This window comes from Rhinoraja longicauda, chromosome 1, assembly GCF_053455715.1.
Source record: "Rhinoraja longicauda isolate Sanriku21f chromosome 1, sRhiLon1.1, whole genome shotgun sequence".
Lineage (NCBI taxonomy): Eukaryota > Metazoa > Chordata > Chondrichthyes > Rajiformes > Arhynchobatidae > Rhinoraja > Rhinoraja longicauda.
Window position 1 is genome coordinate 90,690,067 of NC_135953.1, and position 21,277 is coordinate 90,711,343.

The window sequence follows — 21,277 nt, forward strand, 5'->3', positions numbered from 1 at the left end:
GAAAAATAACAATTATACCATTACTAACTTGTTAAAACATGAACATTGAGGAAAACAAGCAAATACTTTACTGGATTCTACAAGTGGAAGTCTTCCATCCTTTTTAAACAAGCACAATAGTCACATGAAAAAAGTACCTCACGCAAGCAGTAGAAAGTATTGATTAAGTTTTTTTGAAGTCCAATGGCTAAAGAATACAATGAAGAGGTATACCTGACAAGTAATTCAGAGGCAAATTTAAATCTCACCATGAATTGGAATATCATTCAGTTACTTGTGAAATCTGGAATGAAATCAAAAGCTTGGTAATGGTGACCATGAATCTACAAAATTGTTGCAAAATTCGTCTTATCATGATTTAAGGAAAGGAAATCTGTAATTACCTCAACAAATTATTAATTTACTGAAATAGCTCTAAAAGCCAGTTGTTCAACTGACCACCTGGCATCAACCAATGCATAGAGTCCAGTTGATTCACTAATGTCTGGGCTCTAGTGTCTGAAAGTGGGACTGCTGCCCCACAATCTGGTCAGGCATAATCACAGTCATACTTGCAGCATAATATATTTCAGTGGAGTATATGCAATAATGGTGACCAAGTGAGGAGTTGCTGATGGATGCCTCCCTATATATTAGCGTCTATATGCTGCAGAGCTCTATCTTCAGTCCTTGCGGATTATCTTACCATTGCACACAGGCTGCCACATGAGTTAGACAAAGCAAAGTCCATCCCACATTAACAGAAGTCATGTACAAGCACCTTTCACTCCTTCAATGCAAAGTTTAGGAACTAGATTAACAGAACCTTACCGCCCTGAGACACAGCAGACAGAAGATGGGCACCACAAATACCAAGGCTGTCAGTACGAACGTTCTGTAAAAGTAATCCAGATGAGAAATGCCAGCTTTGTGGAATGGGTCCCCCCCCTCCAAGAGCACTGTTATCACCTTTTTTCCTGAACCACACAAGAAATATTGTAAGGTCCCCTTCTTCAGACCAGAAACGTCACCCATTCCTTCTATCCAGAGATGCTGCCTGTCCCGCTTACTCCAGCATTTTGTGTCTACCTTTGATTTAAACCAGCATCTACAGTTCTTTTCTACACAAGAAATATTGTAGGTGTCATCTGTACTGATGTACAGTGAAAAGTTTATTTTGCAGGCTATCCAGCCAAATCAGATGTTACAATAAATACAATCAAGCCAAACTCAAGTTGAATAGAGCCATAGAGCGTGGAAGCTGGACCTTCTGCCCAATTTGCACACACTTACTAACGTGCCCCATTTACACTAATCGCACCTGCTTGCACTTGGCCCATATCCTTCTAAACCTATCCATATACCTATCCAAATGTTTTTTTAAAAGTTGGGATAGACCTACCTCAACTGCCTCCTTTGGCAACTCGTTCCATGTACCTACCACCTCTCGTTTAAGAAAAGTTGCCCATCAGGCTCCTATTAAATCCTTCCTCCCTCACCTTAAATCTATGTTCTTGATTCCCCTACTCTGGGTAAAAGACAGAGTAAGTCTTCACCCTATCTATTCTCCTCGTGATCTTATACACTTCTACAAGAACTCCCATCAATCAGCCTCCTGCGCACCAAAGAATAAAGTCAGAGTCTGCTCAACCTGTCCCCAGAGCTCAGGCTAATGTAACACATTAGTTCCAGAGACAAAGTCCAATGTCCACAATGGTGTAGAGATGAATCCAGTCCTCAAGCTTATGGAAGGACCATTGGAGAGAGGGAGGTTGGGCAGGATAGGATTATATTCCTTGGAACACAGGAGGCTGAGGTGTGATCTTAAAAAGCAATATAAATGCATGAATGCAGTCTTTTTCCAAAGGTAGGGTAATGAAGAAATAGAGGAGATGGGTTTATGGTGAAAGGTGAAAGATTGAATAGGACCTGAGGCGCAATTTTGTCAGATAGAGCAATGTATTTGGATAGGATTGGGATGGATGGATTGATTGAGCGGCCCAGTTGCTGCCTTACAGCACCAGAGACCCCAATTCAGTCCTGACCTTTAGTGCTGTCTGTATGGACTTTGTACGATCTCGCTGTGATAGTGTGAGTTTTTTCAGGGTCCTCGTTTCCTCCCACACTCTAAAGATATACAGGTTTTTCTAGGTTAATTGGCTTCGGCAAAAAATAATAATAATTTGTCCCTAGTGTGTAGGATAGTGTTAGTGTACGGAGTGATCACTAGTCGACGTGGACTCGGTAGACTGTAGGGCCTGTTTCCATGCTGTTGCTTTAAATTTTAAAGATAGTGTGGAAATAGGCCCTTTGGCCCACAGCAACCATCAATTACCCATTCACACTACTTCAATGTTATCCCATTTTCTCATTCCTCTGGGTGGCACAATGATGCAGGTGATAGAGCTGCTGCCTCACAACGGCAGAGACCCAGGTTAGATTCTGACCATGGGTGCTGTATGTGTGGAGTTTGCACGTTCTCCCTGTGACCAGATGGGTTTCCTCTGGGTACTTCAGTTTCCTCTCACATCCCAAAACATGGAGCGGCATGGTGGCGCAGCGGTAGAGTTGCTGCCTTACAGCGAATGCAGCGCCGGAGACTCAGGTTCGATCCTGACTATGGGTGCTGTCTGTACGGAGTTTGTACGTTCTCCCCGTGACCTACGTGGGTTTTCTCCGAGATCTTCGCGTTTTCCTCCCACACTCCAAAGACGTTCAGGTATGTAGGTTAATTGACTGGGTAAATGTAAAAATTGTCCCTAGTGTGTGCAGGGTAGTGTTAATGTGCGGGGATCACTGGGCGGTGCAGACTCGGTGGGCCAAAGGGCCTGTTTCCGCACTGTATCTCTAAATCTAAATGTGGGTTTGTGGGGCATAGAGAGAGGTACAATAAGAATATTTAAAAGACATTTGGGCAGGTACATGGATAGCAAAGATTTAGAGGGATATGGGTTAATATAGGCAAATGGAACAAGCTTAGATGGCACATTTTTGGATGACATGGGCTGGTTGGGCTGAAGGGCCTGTTCCTGTCCTGTATGACTGTATCTACTTCATCTATGAGTCATTGATCTGAACAACCATCTCCATCTCACTGCCAAATCTTCCTATTTCTGAGGTATTTTTGTTCAAACAACATGGTTGTCATTATACTAGAAGTACGTGGAATCTCGGTGCAGATAGGACCTGCGATACATCCACTGAAAGCTGAATAACATTCTCAATCCTATTACGATCAGTTCTTAATCATAAACCAACGTGAACACAAACAGCTACCATGGGAGGTAAACTTGGCACATGGAGTTTGAAGCAGAAAAGCTTAAAACAGAGTGAAATAAATTCGACACCAACCACAAATATGTAATAGCCACAGAAGGACCACCATGTGCACACCAACATTAAGCATCCATTTACACAAATCCCATCCTATCACCATCAAGCCTCCTCCTTTCCCATCCCATTCCCAGATTCTGCCACTCACTCACACAATGGACAATTTATAGCAGTCAACTCTACCAACTCAGAAACACCCAGAGGACACCCCATGGTTATAGGGAGAACTCAACTACAGATTAGAATTGAATCCTGGTCACTCTGGAGCTGCACCTCTGTATCATCCACAAGATGAAATCAGGGGAAACAGAACAGCATATTGATATGCAAACAAGCCTTTTATTTCTATGGATCAGGTTTAAATGCAAATCCAGACATATACAGACATTGTCCTCGACAAGCAATGTGACATGCAGTAATTAGCAAGGACCAATATGTTCACGTTCCCAGAGATCTAAAGCCAAGTTGTAAAAGAAAAGGGCTGCACAGTGGCACAGCAGGGCAACATGGTGGCGCAACAGTAGAGTCGCTGCCTTACAGCGCCAGAGACCCGGGTTCGAATGTGACTATGTGTGTTATCCGTACGGAGTTTGTATGCTGGGTTTATTCCAAGATCTTTGGTTTCTTCCCACACTCCAAAGACGTACAGGTTTGTGGGTTAATTGGCTTGGTATCAATGTAAATTGTCCCGAGTGTGTGTAGGATAGTGTTGATGCGTGGGGATCACTGGTTGGTGCGGACTCGGTGGGCCGAAGGGCCTAATTCTGCGCTGTATCTCTAAACTAAACTAAAAAGAGAATACATAGATATTGTGCACCACTCCAAGGTAAATATGCTTTTTACAAAGTTTGTTGCTGTAACAAAAATGCATGTATTAAATTTGAAAAAATATTTCCAGCAGCAGCTTCTATAAATTAGTATATTTTGGCAAAAGGAAAAGATTCTGAGGGACAGAATCAGTCTTCACTTGGAGGATCGAGGGTTAATTAAGGATAGTCAACATGGCTTTGATAAGGGAAGGTCGTGTCTGACTAACTTGATTGAATTTTTTGAAGGGGTGACCAAGGAGGTAGATGGGGGTAATGCAGTGGATGTGGTATACATGGATTTCAGTAAGGCTTTTGACAAGGTCCCACACAGGAGACTAGTCAAGAAGGTAAGAGCCCATGGGATCCAGGGCACCTTGGCAAAATGGATAAAAAATTGGCTTAGTGACAGAAGGCAGAGGGTGATGGTAGAAGGGTGCTTCTGTGACTGGAGGCCGGTGTCCAGTGGGGTGCCGCAGGGATCGGTGTTGGGTCCCTTACTGTTTGTAATCTACATAAATGATCTGGATGTCAACGTACAGGGCATGATCAGCAAGTTTGCAGATGACACAAAGGTAGGGGGGGAGGTGGTGAATAGCGAGGAAGGGATCTGCAAGCTGCAGGAAGATATAGATGAGATGGTCAGATGGGCTGAGCAGTGGCAGATGGAATTTAATCCTGAAAAGTGCGAGGTGATGCACTTTGGCAGAAATAACTTAAAGAGGGAGTACACCATGAATGGAAGGACCCTAGGGAAGACAGGGGTACAGAGGGACCTTGGAGTACAGGTACACAAGTCCTTGAAGGCAGCAGGACAGGTGGACAGGGTGGTCAAAAAGGCATATGGGTTACTGGCCTTCATTAGCCGGGGCATCGAATATAAAAGTAGGGGGATAATGATGGAATTGTACAGAACACTGGTGAGGCCACAGCTGGAGTATTGTGTACAGTTCTGGTCACCACATTATAGAAAGGATGTGATAGCTTTGGAGAGGGTGCAGAGGAGATTCACCAGGATGATGCCAGGGATGAAGGGCCTCGGCTATGAGGAGAGACTGAGCAGACTGGGGTTGTTTTCCCTGGAGCAGAGAAGGCTGAGAGGGGACGTGATCGAGGTGTACAAGATCATGAGGGGCATAGATAAGGTAGATGGCAGGGAACTTCTTCCACTGGTGGAAGGTTCAACAACGAGGGGACATAGATACAGGGTAAGGGGAGGGAGGTTTCGGGGGGATGTGAGAAAGAACTTTTTCACCCAGAGGGTGGTTGGAGTCTGGAACTCACTGCCTGGGGTGGTGGTGGAGGCGGGAACACTCACAACGTTTAAGAGGCATTTGGATGGGCACTTGAAATGCTACAACATTCAGGGCTATGGTCCAAATGCGGGAAAATGGGATTAAAATTGGACTGTGTTTGGTAACGGGCGGCACGGACACGATGGGCCGAAGGGCCTCTTTCTGTGCTGTGGGACTATGACTCTATGACTCTAATATCTAGTAAGCTGGCAATAATTTTTTTTAAAAAATTGGATGCTAAAGCATTTTCTTTCCAAAGGACATCTAATTATGTTTCCGAACCAAACAAGACTTGAAATTATTAATCCACTTGGTAACATTTTGAAAATGCAAATCTGCATAAATCACTAAAAATATGGATTTTAACTTTTTTTTTTTTTTTTTTTTTTTAAATATTTTTATTAAAAGTACGGTAAATTACAATAATACAACAGATATATCTTAATACATTTTTTATACCGCTTCATTTTTTTGAGCTTTAAGAAAAAGATAGAAGTAAAGAAGTAAAGAAAGAAAGTGCGCAAGTGATGCACAAAGGATTATCACGAACTGCAATCATAATTTTAAAACCCTCTCCAAACAGTGGAACAAAAACACATTTAATCACATCCTATGATCCAAATCTTTGAAAAATTATTTGTAGTTGATGTTCTTTTTCCAGACAAGAGATTAAAGCAGCTGATGTCTTGTAACTTGTAATTACATGCCTTGCATTCATGTATTAGTAGGAATAATTGGGCAAGGAACTTCGTGGCTATATCTGATTTGGAAACTTGCTTCCATGGATAATCCAAAGCTATTTGACACGGTTTTTTAAGAGGGTAACTTCTGAGGAAAGCTCCCCTATTTAATATTACAGCTCCTTTACGGTAAAATTTCAAATTTGAGGGCGAGGAACGAATTTATTAAGAACAATCTGGTCCCTTAAAATTTAAACTGGTCTTAAAAATAAACTGCTTTTCCATGAGAAATTTACCTTTTCGGAAACATTCATCAGAGTGACGTCAACTCTGAAATTCCCATTTCTTCTAACAGCAACTCAGCTTGCCAACCACAAAATTCATGTCAATACTCACCTGCAAGTCCGTTTATTTGAGATACCGTAAGTGTGCCAAAAGCATTTTGGTGCAATGACATGGTTACGTAGCAGAAGCAGACATGGATATTATTCCAACTGCTTGGAAATCTGTTGTACTTATTTGGGTTGTATATTTGAACAAATCTATTTACATTAAGAATGCAGTGGTTTGTCTATTTGACTATGTAGTTGGCAATGTAAAAGACTATCCAAGAGCCTGTTATGGGATATCTAAGGCTCATTTCTAAAACATTTTTCTGAAACCATCTGCTTTTCAAGTTACAATGGTAAATTTGCACCAAACCAAAAGAAATACTGGAATATACACAAGGAGTGAATTGGAATCTTGAGAAAGTAAGAATAAAGTAATAAAAAAGACAGAGTGGTGGAGTAACTCTGCAGTTCAGGCAACATCTCTGAAAAACATGGACTGATAATGTTTTGGGCTAGACCTTTCTTCTGACAGATTGTGGCAGTGGGGGTAGAAAGCTCGAAGAGAACAACAGGACAAAGCTTGATGAGTGATAGGTGGATCCAGGTGAGGGAAATGGGGAGGGGCTTTCCATCATCCCCACACATGGAACAAGGATAGTTTCCCTGTCTGACCTCAAATACTCTCTCCCACAGCCTCCACATCATTCGCCGACATTTCTGCCACCTTCCCCCACATTCCCCCCCCCCCCCCCCACCCCCATACACAGAAACTACTGCAATTCTTTGGGTCACTAATCCCTTCCCTTGCAAACCCCCCCCATCTCCAGGTACTTTCCTCTGCAACCTTAGATGCAGCAACACCTCCTCCCTCACATCCATCCAGTGACCCTAGTAGCCCTTCCAGGTGACAGAGGTTCATGTGCACCTCCTTTAACCTCATATACCACATTTGGTGTTCTCAACGTGGCCTCCTTCACATCAGTGAAACCAAGCATAGACTCTGTGATTGTTTCTCAAAATACTTGCACTTAGCCCGCCAAGGCCTGCTGCCTCCCTTGATTGCTAACCATTTCAACTCCATTCCCATACTGACCTTTTTGTTTTGGGTCTCCTCCATTGCCAGAGAGGCGCCACACATACTGGAGAAACAGCACCTCATATTCTGCTTGGGTAGCATACAGCCTAACGGTATGAACACCAAATTCTCCAATTTTAGGTAAGTATCCAACAAACCCCTTCCCTTTCTCCCTCTCTTCCTATCAAATATCTCCCTCACCTCATGAGCCAGTCCCACCCCTCCTCTCTTCCACCTTTATTCTCTCCCTCACATCCCCCCTCCCACCCACCACCACAATCAGTCTGAAGGATCCAGACCAAAAACATAATCTATCCATGTTCTCCATCAAACCTGCCTGATCCGCTGAATTACTCCAGCATTTCTTTTATTGTAAACAAGTTCCTTGTGTCCACAGGAACAAAGCCATATTGTCCAGTGAGGCAATATTGCTGGAGCTGATAAATAAAAAGAGGATGATCACATTGTTGAAATTGCACTAGAAGACCACAAATACTCAACGGCAGTTTGAGGAATAAATATGCCAGGAGATTGCAAACAGCTGCAAGACTAATAGGGCTGTCATAGTAGGGGCTTAAACAGGCTGGAACTTGTCAAGTGTGTTCAGGAAAGTTTGCTCAGGCAATGCACGGCACCTACAATGGTGAGGACAACACATATTACTCTAAATTGGGGCAAACCCAACTTTGATGAGAACTCGAAAGAAAATAGGGCCCCTCAAAAACTAAAGCCACAGGAAATGGTACTCATTGAATACTTCTCCTGTTTTAACCATGGAGAAAGATTATGGAATTTGGAGACGTTAATGACGTCAAGGACAGCCCACGTCACGGTCAAGGTGGTAAATGTCCTTCAACATATGATGCAAAATAAATCCTCCGGGCCTGATCAGACATAATCAAAGTCACTGCGGGAAGCTTGAGAAGAAATTGCAGGAGTCTTGGCTGAGATCATCATAAGACATGGGTGAGATGTCAGAAGACTGGAGGGTGCCTGATGTTATGCCTCTACTTATGAAGGGCTGCAAAGAAAAATCTGGGAACTTCAGACCAGTAAGCCTAACACTTGGGCACCTTACAACCCAGCAGTCTGGAATTTTTTGAGGATGTAACTAGGAAAATTGACAGGGGAGAGTCAGTGGATGTGGTGTATCTCGACTTTCAGAAAGCCTTCGACAAGGTCCCACATAGATTAGTGGGCAAAATTAGAGCACATGGTATTGGGGGTAGGGTACTGACATGGATAGAAAATTGGTTGACAGACAGAAAGCAAAGAGTGGGGATAAATGGGTCCCTTTCGGAATGGCAGGCAGTGACCAGTGGGGTACCGCAAGGTTCGGTGCTGGGACCCCAGCTATTTACGATATACATTAATGACTTAGATGAAGGGATTAAAAGTACCATTAGCAAATTTGCAGATGATACTAAGCTGGGGGGTAGTGTGAATTGTGAGGAAGATGCAATAAGGCTGCAGGGTGACTTGGACAGGTTGTGTGAGTGGGCGGATACATGGCAGATGCAGTTTAATGTAGATAAGTATGAGGTTATTCACTTTGGAAGTAAGAATAGAAAGGCAGATTATTATCTGAATGGTGTCAAGTTAGGAAGAGGGGATGTTCAACGAGATCTGGGTGTCCTAGTGCATCAGTCACTGAAAGGAAGCATGCAGGTACAGCAGGCAGTGAAGAAAGCCAATGGAATGTTGGCCTTCATAACAAGAGGAGTTGAGTATAGGAGCAAAGAGGTCCTTCTACAGTTGTACCGGGCCCTGGTGAGACCGCACCTGGAGTACTGTGTGCAATTTTGGTCTCCAAATTGAGGAAGGATATTTTTGCTATTGAGGGCGTGCAGCGTAGGTTCACTAGGTTAATTCCCGGAATGGCGGGACTGTCGTATGTTGAAAGGCTGGAGCAATTAGACTTGTATACACTGGAATTTAGAAGGATGAGGGGGGGATCTTATTGAAACATATAAGATAATTAGGGGATTGGACACATTAGAGGCAGGAAACATGTTCCCAATGTTGGGGGAGTCCAGAACAAGGGGCCACAGTTTAAGAATAAGGGGTAGGCCATTTAGAACGGAGATGAGGAAGAACTTTTTCAGTCAGAGAGTGGTGAAGGTGTGGAATTCTCTGCCTCAGAGGGCAGTGGAGGCCTGTTCGTTGGATGCTTTCAAGAGAGAGCTGGATAGAGCTCTTAAGGATAGTGGAGTGAGGGGGTATGGGGAGAAGGCAGGAACGGGGTACTGATTGAGAGTGATCAGCCATGATCACATTGAATGGCGGTGCTGGCTTGAAGGGCTGAATGGCCTACTCCTGCACCCATTGTCTATTGTCTATGTTTTGATTTCTCCAATTTCAAGTAACCCTTGCATTCCCCCTCTCTCCATCCTTCCCCTACCTTCATTGTTGTACTAGTATCACTGTCATCCTGGTGAGTTTCATTGTCTGTATAATTCGTTTTCACCCCTAGCCCACAGCTAACAATGGACCGTTTCCTTTATCTTTGTTACTTTTTTGCAAATCTTTCATTCATTTGTTCTATATCACCGTCTATATTTCTCGTTTCCCTTTCCCCTCTGTCTGAAGATGGGTCTCGGTCCGAAAAATGTCACCTATTCCTTTTCTCCAGAGATGCTGTCTGACCCGCTGAGATACGCCAGTTTTTTGTGTCTATCTTCAGTTTAAACCAGCATTTACAGTTTCTTCTTACACAGGAATATAGAAAGAACTGCCAGAGGAAGTAGCCAAGGCAGGTACAACAACATTTAAAACATATTTAGACAGGTATATGGACAGAAAGGGTTTGGAGGGATATAAGCCAATTGGTCCTAAGCCAATATAAGCCAATAGCTTAGATGGGGCATCTTTTTCCAAAGGGCGTGTTTCCATACTGTTTGACTAATTATTGACGCTTGGTTCCTCAGACTTGACGACACATTATATTATTGCAGTATCAAAAAAGGTGAGCACTGTGGCAACATTCTTTGAGAACCACCTTCTCCTATAAACCTTTCCACTGATATCATGCTCAGGCAATGTTAGCTTTCATTTGGAAACCAATGCTAACTTAACATGAGATTGGCTGAACAAATAAAGGCTTCCTGCATCATTGCAGATATGAATAGAAAATGTTCAGAGGCATTTTATAAAGACTAGTTTACGGATAGGACAAGGAAGAAAAGTGGTTGACATCATAAGCCAATCATATGCAAGCTGAAAAGCAACTGGAGTGAATTATAGGAGTGTTAATTCCACAAAGATATTCTGTAAGAGATGATTGTTTTAATTTAAAAGTTAGCTCACACTCATATCTACCAGTGAATTAATCCAAAAGAGCAATGCAAACTTTTACAGGTGTCCCAGATCTCAGACTAGAAAATTTCCAGAAGACAAGATAAAATGAGAAGAATCCATTCTCACCCTTAAAAAGATGGGAAACTAACCTGTTTGTGAAACAAACGGAACACATCCAAACAAGTCTTCCTTAATTGGAGTTTGTTGAATGGAATGCTGTTCAGTCTCACTCTCCATGGATGTTCTTCTCTGTTCTGGTTTACCTATAAATATAACACAAGCATTTTCTGTGTGAAACCTATAGGTCAGCATGTACAAGTTGTATTTCCAAGAGCAAGAATATTAGAAAAATTAGTAAATTTCTCAATACAAGGTTATATTAAAGGCATTGTGAATTTAAAGTTCAATATTGTTCAGCACATATCCAGCAGTTGGTGCTAAACTACTCAGCTGAATGAGGATTATCTAAAAGCAAAATAAATGGGGATTTTAACTACATCATAAGAACTGCTTGCTATTAATTTATTATTGTCATGTGCACTGAGATTTTCTTCCTTGGAAATCCCAAAGTTTCTGACAGTTACACAAGAAAATGCTAGCAGTTTCTTTAAAATCCAAGACAATTAGATTGTTTTCCCATTTCAGAATCAATATTAAATTCACCATGCATGTCCCTTATGCAAATTGTATTTATGATGCAGTGTAGACCACAAGGTGCCATATCAGACTATGAATTGGATTTTGTGCTTTATCCCCTCTTAACAATATTTAGAAATTTAAACCATGTTAAAATTTGTCAAGTGACCTTGAATCTACAAATAGTTCTTACTATGGTGAAAATTAAGACCACCATTCATTAATTATTTTCCTAATCATCTCAAATCAACAAAACCTCAACAATAACATCAATTTTAGTTGTGAAAGAAAATAAAACAAAATCTTTACCACTCTTACATGATCTGAGTTGATCAAATTCCCGATCAAGTAACTCTTCCTCGGTTAATTTTGAGAAATTGTCTTCTCCAAATGGATTCCATCCAGACATGTCGGGGGGGTTACTTATATTTTGTGGAGAAATTTTGGAAGCTTCATCTAAATCTAAACAGCTTGGCCTATAAAATGAGAATGCAATACAGTTTTAAATATTAAGCAAAAGAATTATAGGTATTTCACACAAGTACAAAATCAAGACAAATAAAGGCAGCCAGCATTATCCTTCCTAAAATTTGGAAAATGGGTAAGGACCCACATCGCTCTCACTTCACTCTTGCAATCAGGAAGGTGGTGTGGAATCTGAAAATTGTAACATCCCGATTCAGGAACAGCTTCTTTCTATGAACCACCAGGCTACAGTTTTGTTTTGGCTCTATATTTGTTTTTTTATTTATTGAACTTTTTTTGTTTGTTTGTTGTGTTTACCATTAAAATACAGTGTTTACAAATCAGTTGTGCCGCTGCTACAAATAAGAATTTAATTATTCTGCTTTGGAACATATGACAATAAAACACTCTTGATTAATGACAGAAAATGTAATTTTAGCGAAACAATGATTAAGTGTTGCTTGATTTAAATGATTTACGACCCTAGGATCCCAAAACATTTCAATACGTTTTCCCCCCCTTCTAATGTTTGGGCATATTTGTCAGGATGAAATTGTCAAGATGACCCAAGAAAATTGAAAGAAAAAAAAAAGTGGTATTTCTAATTAGGATACAACCTAACTGGCTGACAAGGGAAGTTAGGGATGGAATAAAACTAAAAGACAAGATGCATAACACAGCAAAGAGTAGCAGGAAGCCAGAGCATTGGGAAACTTTCAAACGACAACAGAAGGTAACAAAACGGGCAATACGGGCTGAAAACATGAAGTACGAGGGGAAACTGGCCAAGAATATAAAGAAGGACAGTAAAAGCTTCTTTAGATATGTTAAGAGAAAAAGATTAGCAAAGACAAATGTGGGTCCCTTGAAGGCAGACACGGGTGAAATTATTATGGGTAACAAGGAAATGGCAGAAGAGTTGAACGGGTACTTCAGATCTGTTTTCACTGAGGAAGACACAAACAATCTCCCAGATGTACTAGAGGACAGAGGATCTAGGGGGGTTGAGGAACTGAAAGAAATTTAGTATTGGGTAGACTGATGGGACTGAAGGTTGATAAATCCCCAGGGCCTGATGGTCTGCATCCCAGGGTACTCAGGTGGGTGGCTCTAGAAATAGTGGACACATTGGTGATCATTTTTCAATGTTCAATAGATTCAGGATCAGTTCCTGTGGACTTGAGGATAGCTAATGTTATCCCACTTTTCAAGAAAGGAGCGAGAGAGAAAACGGGAATTACAGACCAGTTAGCCTGACATCAGTGGTGGGGAAGATGCTGGAGTCAATTATTAAAGAGGTAATAACGGTGCATTTGGATAGCAGTAAAAGGATAAGTCCAAGTCAGCGTGGATTTATGAAAGGGAAATCATGCTTGACTAATCTTCTGAATTTTTTCAGGATGTGACAAGTAAAATGGATGAAGGGGAGCCAGTGGATGTAGTGTATCTAGACTTTCAGTAAGTCTTTGATAAGGTCCCACACGGGAGATTGGTGAGCAAAATTAGAGCACATGGTATTGGGGGTAGGGTGTTGACATGGATAGAGAATTGGTTGGCAGACAGGAACCACGAGTAGGAGTAAACAAGTCCTTTTCGGAATAGCAGGCAGTGGCGAGTGGAGTGCCGTGTTGGGGCCGCAACAGTTTACCATATATATTAATGATTTGGATGACGGAATGAGAAGTAACATTAGCAGGTTTGCGGATGACACAAAGCTGGGTGGCAGTGTGAACTGCGAAGAGGATGTTAGGAGGTTGCAGGGTGACCTGGACAGGTTGAGTGAGTGGGCAGATGCAGTATAATGTAGATAAATGTGAGGTTATCCACTCTGGTGGCAAAAACAAGGAGGCAGATTATTATCTCAATGGTGTCAGGTTAGGTAAGGGGGAAGTGCAGCGAGACCTGGGTGTCCTTGTACACCAGTCAGAAAGTTGGCGTGCAGGTACAGCAGGCAGTGAAGAAAGCTAATAGCATGTTGCCCTTCATAACGAGAGGATTTCAGTATAGTCTCCTAATTTGAGGAAGGACATCCTTGTAATTGAGCCAGTGCAGCGGAGGATCACAAGATTGAACCCTGTGAAGGCGGGACTGTCATATGAGGAACGATTGAAAAGACTAGGCTTGAATTCACTGGAGTTTAAGGATGAGAGGGGATCTTATAGAGACATACAAAATTATAAAAGGACTGGACAAGCTAGATTCAGGAAAAATGGGGCTAGTGGAATCAAGGGATATGGGGAGAAGTTGGGCACAGGTTACTGATTGTGGATGATCAGCCATGATCACAATGTATGGCGGTGCTGGCCTGAAGGGCCGAATGGCCTACTCAGCAATGATCAGCAAGTTTGCAGGTGACACAAAGGTAGGGGGGGTGGTGAATAGCGAGGAAGGGATCTGCAAGCTGCAGGAAGATATAGATGAGATGGTCAGATGGGCGGAGCAGTGGCAGATGGAATTTAATCCTGAAAAGTGCGAGGTGATGCACTTTGGCAGAAATAACTTGGAGAGGGAGTACACCATGAATGGAAGGACCCTACGGAAGACAGGGGTACAGAGGGACCTTGGAGTACAGGTACACAAGTCCTTGAAGGCAGCAGGACAGGTGGACAGGGTGGTCAAAAAGGCATATGGGTTACTGGCCTTCATTAGCCAGGGCATCGAATATAAAAGTAGGGGGGTAATGATGGAATTTTACAGAACACTGGTGAGGCCACAGCTGGAGTATTGTGTACAGTTCTGGTCACCACATTATAGAAAGGATGTGATAGCTGTGGAGAGGGTGCAGAGGAGATTCACCAGGATGATGCCAGGGATGAAGGGCCTCGGCTATGAGGAGAGACTGAGCAGACTGGGGTTGTTTTCCCTGGAGCAGAGAAGGCTGAGAGGGGACATGATCGAGGTGTACAAGATCATGAGGGGCATAGATAAGGTAGATGGCGGGGAACTTCTTCCACTGGTGGAAGGTTCAACAACGAGGGGACATAGATACAGGGTAAGGGGAGGGAGGTTTCGGGGGGATGTGAGAAAGAACTTTTTCACCCAGAGGATGGTTGGAGTCTGGAACTCACTGCCTGGGGTGGTGGTGGAGGCGGGAACACTCACAACGTTTAAGAGGCATTTGGATGGGCACTTGAAATGCTACAACATTCAGGGCTACGGTCCAAATGCGGGAAAATGGGATTAAAATTAGACTGTGTTTGGTAACGGGCGGCACGGACACGATGGGCCGAAGGGCCTCTTTCTGTGCTGTAGGACTCTATGACTCCTGCACCTATTTTCTATGTTCTATGTAACCTACCCATAAGACAACTCAGCAACAATATTTAAAAGAAATTCAAGCTCCCATGTCTCAATATTTTAGTCATAGAGTCAGTCATGGAAATAAACCCTTCGGCCCAGCTTGCCCATGCCAAACAAGGTGCCACATCCACAGTAGTCCCATCTGACCTTGTTAGGCCCATATTTCACCCCCAAAGCCTTTCCTATCTATGAACCTGTCTAAATGCCATTTAAATGTTGTTATAGTTTTTGCTTTAACGACCTCCTCCAGCAGCTCATCCCATATATCCACCAACCTCCATGTGGAAAAAGTTGCCCCTCAGATTCCCATTAAATCTATCCCTTCTCACCTTAAACCCATGTCTTCTGGTTCTTGATTCCCCACACTGGGTAAAATACTCTGCATCTACCTCATCTATTCCCCTCATGATCTCGTACACCTCTAAGAACACCTCTCATCCTATGCTTAGAGAAATACAGACCGAGCCTGCCCAGCCTCTCCCTCACGTCCTGGCAACATCCTCGTACACCTTCTCTGCACTCTTTCCTGCTTAACAACATCTTCCCTGCAGCAGGGTGGCCAAAACTGAACCCAAACTTCAACTGTGGCCTTGTACAGCTGTAACACAACATCCTAACTTCTACACCTGACTGATGAAGGCCAATGGGCTGAAAATAATCTTAACCACCTTATCTACCTGCAATGCCACTTTCCAGGAACGATGTACCTGCACTCCTAGATCCCTCTGCTCATCAACACTCTCCAGAGCCCTGCCATTTACTGTGAAGGTCCTGCCCTGGTTAGACTTTCCAAAATGTAACACCTCACATTTATGTGCATTAAAATCCCTTAACCATCCTTCTGCCCACTTCCCAACTGATCAAGATCCTGCTGTAACCTTTGGTAAACCATCGTTGATATCTACAATACCACCAATGTTAATGTCATCTGAAAACTTACTGATCCTGCCTTGTACATTCTCATTCAAATCATTGATATAAACCACAAACTGCAATGGGCCCAGCACCAATCCTAGAGGCACACCACTAGTCACAAGCCTCCAGACCAAAAAACAAGCTTCCATCATCATCCATTGCTTCCTTCCATGAAGCCAATTTTCTATTAGTCAGCTAGCTCACACTGGACCCCATGAGATGTTATAGCCATAAGACCACATTGGATTTTTATCTTTTAATGCACAAATTGCCCATTTTCCAAATTTTAGGAAGGATAGTGCCTCATAACAAGTTGCAATTTTTCAGCTTCAAAGTAGAAAAAGCAAGTGCATTCAACTGGCAACATTAAAAAATTGTCACAAACAGTTTACATATAATAAATTGAGCTGCTCCAATCATTGATACCAATTTTCCCCAAATCACCAATTAATATTATTAATCAACATTTTCCTCATCCCTCAGTACTGACCTGACCGAATTGTTAGAAGTTTCCATCATTACTCCAGCAGGATGCACTGTGTTTGTTCCAGTAACCATAGCATACGAGACATCATTCTGAATTCTAAGATGGCCAATGGTTTGATGGGAAGTTGGAGAGGTTGGAGAAACAATAGTTCTTAAAGCAGCTTGACATTCATGTGTTAACGGCTGAAAATGTGGGTTCTGATGTACAGCAACCTGAGATTGCACAAAAGCCTGTTGGTACTGTTGTACCTATTAGAAATAAACATGTTTAATGCATCCATAATTAGATTAAAAACTTGTGCAATGTTTTACCTTTTCACTGTACCTCGGTATACGTGACAATAAACTAAACTGAACTGAAAACCACTCTTTAAAAGAAAGCGAACTCAATAGCAATTACATCTTCAACACAGCAAATATTACAAGATGTTTCCCTAAAGTAGACGAGAGAATAGGCATAGCTCAGAAGCTGGAAAAGGTGACAGAAGACTTAATGAAGTATTTTGAAGAATCAAAACCTGGCTTTGGATAAATAAACAAATTCTCCAGGAACACAAGTATAGATGGAACTGCCAAACATGGAGGTGCATTGAGTGAACGCAAGGCTGAAGAAAAAAGGGACATGCCATCAGTGTGCTGCAGTGAAATGCCATTCATTATGCTCACAAATCCTCCTGAAAATATTCAGTCAGCCTATTTCCTTACTGCATTCCAAACTATGACCAAGTTACAAGTCTGTTGACAAAAGGTTAATGAAGTGAAGAAATAGATGCAGAAGACTTAAAGCAGTGTGTTTTTAGGCACAATACTTTGCAAGAAACTATTCCTGGTAAATTGGACTTAAAAACCCACATTGCAAGAAAGTTCAGTTAAACATCACCGACCTGAAACCAACTCCAACACTCTCCACAGATTCGCCTAACCTATTGATATTGACAGCATTTTCGATTTCTATTATTAATTTGGTCACAGATGGAACTGGATGCAGTCTAAGGTACACCATTATGCTATGCCACAAATCATCTGTTATACTGCAGTTCAGTGACTAATTCATAAGCAATTAAAAAACTTTAGCGCACTGTGGCTTGCCCTAAAGAGCAAAGGCTTTTCAGCCTTTAATGTAATAAATGGTAATTAATTTTAACTTCACACCTTCCAAAGGCGAGAAAGATTGCAACTGCATTTTTGACATCAATTTCCCCAGATCTCCAATTTTAATTTGCCTCTTGTATTCTGCTGCCAGGATTAATGACAAGTATCAATATTTAACCATTATTTCTGCATCAAATTCCAAATTAATGAACTTTATTCTAGTGATTAAGGTCCAATTATTCAAGCCTGTCCCACTTGATTCCTGATATTACTTGGAAAATACCTGTTCTACGTCCTAAAGGCTCAGAATTTCTTGTATCATAATAAGGTTACGCCACTGTCATTACTAGATAAAACGGAGGCAGCAACTTCAGGCAGCGCACACATTTGTAAATATAAAAGAATGAAAACTGTTATTAAAGATAATCTGTACCTGCATGGGCTGCTTTATTGCAGGGATACATAGACACATAAATACATAGACAATAGGTGCAGGACTAGGCAATTAGGCCCTTCGAGCCAGCACCACCATTCAATGTGATAATGGCTGATCATCCACAATCAGTACCCTGTTCCTGCCTTCTCCCCATGCCCCTTGATTTCGCTAGCCCTTAGAGCTCTATCTAACTCTCTTTTGAATGCATCCAGTGAACCGGCCTCCACTGCCTTCTGAGGCAGTGAATTCCACAAATTCACAACTATGTGAATTTTTTTTCCTCATCTAAATGGCCTACCCCTTATTCTTAAACTGTGGTCTCTGGTTCTGGACTCCCCCAACATCGGGAACATGTTTCCTGCATCTAACGTGTCCAATCCCTTAATAATTTTATATGTTTCTATAAGATTCCCTCTCATCCTTCTAAATTCCAGTGAATACAAGTCCAGTCGCTCCATTCTTTCATATGACAGTCCCGCCATCCCGGGAATTAACCTCTTGAACCTATGCTGCACCCCCTCAATAGCAAGAATGCATTTCCTCCAATTAGGAGACCAAAACTGCACACAATACTCCAGGTGTGGACTCGCCCAGGGCCCCGTACAACTGCAGAAGGACCTCTTTGCTCCTATACTCAACTCCTCTCATTATGGCCAACATGCCATTAGCTTTCTTCACTGCCTGTTGTTCCTGCATGCTTACTTTCAGTGACTGATGTACAAGGATACCCAGGTCCTGTTGTACTTCTCCTTTTCTTAACCTGACACCATTCAGATAATAATCTGCCTTCCCGTTCTTGCCACCAAAGTGGATAACCTCACATTTATCTACATTATACTGCAACTGCCATGCATCTGCCCACTCACCCAACGTGTCCAAATCACGCTGCATCCTCATAGCATCCTCTTCACAGTTCACTGCCACACAGCTTTGTGTCATCTGCAAATCTGCTAATGTTACCTTTAATTCCTTCATCTAAATCATTAATGTATATTGTAAATAGCTGCGGTCCCAGCACCGAGCCTTGCGGCACCCCACTAGTCACTGCCTGCCATTCTGAAAGGGACCCGTTAATCCCTACTCATTGTTTCCTGTCTGCCAACCAATTTTCTATCCATGTCAATACCCTACCCCCAAATACCATGTACTCTACTGTTGCCCACTAATCTCCTGTGTGGGACTTTATCAAAGGCTTTCTGAAAGTCCAGGTAAACTACATCCACTGGCTCTCCCTTGTCCATTTTACTTGTTACATCCTCAAAACATTCCAGAAGATTTGTCAAGCATGATTTCCCCTTTGTAAATCCACGCTGACTTGGACCGATCCTGCTGCTGCTATCCAAATGTGCCGCTGTTACATCTTTGATAATCGACTCCAGCATCTTCCCCACCACCGATGTCAGGCTAACTGGTCTATAATTCCCTGCTTTCTCTCTTCCTCCTTTCTTGAAAAGAAGGATAGCATTAGCTACCCTCCAATCCACAGGAACCGATCCAGAATCTGTAGAACATTGGAAAATGATCACCAATGCATCCACGATTTCTAGAGTCGTAACAGGATCAGGATACAGAGACGCTACCAATTACCCCATGTTACAACGCTTTTTAAAACTTAATTTAGGGGACATAATTTCAATCACATTATTTAATGCCAAAAAGTAAATTAATGTAGTATGTGGAGGAGTGGCCGCTAGCTGTTATTAATAATGTTTTTAAGTAGGGAGTTCAAATATGTTGATCTGGTGACAATGAAGGAATGGAAATTGTGCCTTCATTTCAGAATGGTGAAAGACCTGGAAGGGAATTTGCAAATGGTATTCCTATTCCCTTGATCTCAGCCTTCCTTGATGGTAGAAGTAACGCTGAAGAGGCATTGACAACTGGTGGCTTATAATGTAGATGATGCACACTGGAGTGAGTGAACATTTAAAGTGAGACACAAGAAACTAATCAAGCATCTATTTTGTCCTGAATGTTGTCAAGCTTGTTGAGACATTCAGACAAATTGACATTGTCCCATTACATCTCTGATTGGTTCTTTGTTGAAGTAAAAGAGTGAAGCACTTGCTACAGAATTCCCTTCCTATCCAAACTTGCTCCTTTAGTCTTGCATTTTAGGGTGGTATGGTGGCATAGCAGTAGAGCTACTGCGTTACAGTGCGAGAGACTCGGCTTCGATCCTGACTACGGGTGCTTGCCTGTACGGAGATTGTATGTTCTCCCTGTGACCTGCATGGGTTTTCTCCAAGATCTTTAGTTTCCTCCCACACTCCAAACACACAGCTAATTGGCTTGGTATAAATGTAAATTGTCCCCAGTGTGTGTAGGATAGCGTTAGTGTGCCGGGATCATGGTCGGTGTGGAGTCAGTGGGCTGAAGGGCCTGTTTCCACACTGTATCTCTAAACTAAACTAATTTAGTCAGTGAGGGCAGACAGTTGAGTGCTGAAGGTGTAATGTTGATACATTACACCTTCTTACTCCAGACTGTCAAAGCAGCTACAGCCAGACATAGAATCAGCTTTTTTCCACGAGTAGTAGTTCTACTCAATAACCAAAGTCTGTAGTCTCTTTTTTGCTCTGGTTTATTGCCCTACCACTATCACCAGCCCACAAGATGCGAACAGTGGAGGATGTGCCAATAGCAAAGAGAATGAACATTATGTGGAGATGTCTTCACTCAGATAGCTGCACTAGCCGATGAAGGGAATTAAACACTGCAAATCTTAAAGATCAATACTTTTTATTATATGATGGACATTGATCAAGCAGAGAAGGGTTGAGCCAATAACACCATCTGGATGAGTTCCTGCAGGAATATCCCAAGACTGAGATGACTGGTCTCAAGCAACCTCAATCATCTTTCTTGTGTTAAATTTGTCTCCAACCAGAGGAAGAGCTCCATCTTACCAATTTTCTGAGTGTAATTTTCACCATGTTCCCTGAGGATCGTTAAGTTAAAGATCTATAAAAATCTATAGCTTGGTTGAGTTACATCATGAGAGAGCGCAAAATTCTGGCACCAAGTTTCGCAAACCTCAATCATAAATATAGCTCTCCTGGATTGCAACGCTAATCCAGGTCTACTTGATCATCGGTTCATCTGAATCCTCCACATCCTTTTAATTCACCATCTGTGCTTATACTGGCT

At 42.3% G+C, this 21,277-nt stretch overlaps 1 protein-coding gene across 6 annotated transcripts in view; it reads right to left on the reverse strand.

Annotated features, from left to right (window-relative positions):
* The window catches only part of bmp2k (BMP2 inducible kinase), a 70,879-nt gene that overhangs the window by 2,744 nt on the left and 46,858 nt on the right, over positions 1–21,277 (reverse strand). For all 6 annotated transcript variants that reach the window (XM_078402124.1, XM_078402172.1, XM_078402145.1 and 3 more), the window contains 3 exons: positions 16,604–16,848; positions 11,752–11,909; positions 10,947–11,060 (listed from right to left, as the gene is read on the reverse strand). In XM_078402124.1, the coding sequence (XP_078258250.1) occupies positions 10,947–11,060; positions 11,752–11,909; positions 16,604–16,848 (517 nt within the window). The remainder of the gene's footprint in view (positions 1–10,946; positions 11,061–11,751; positions 11,910–16,603; positions 16,849–21,277) is intronic.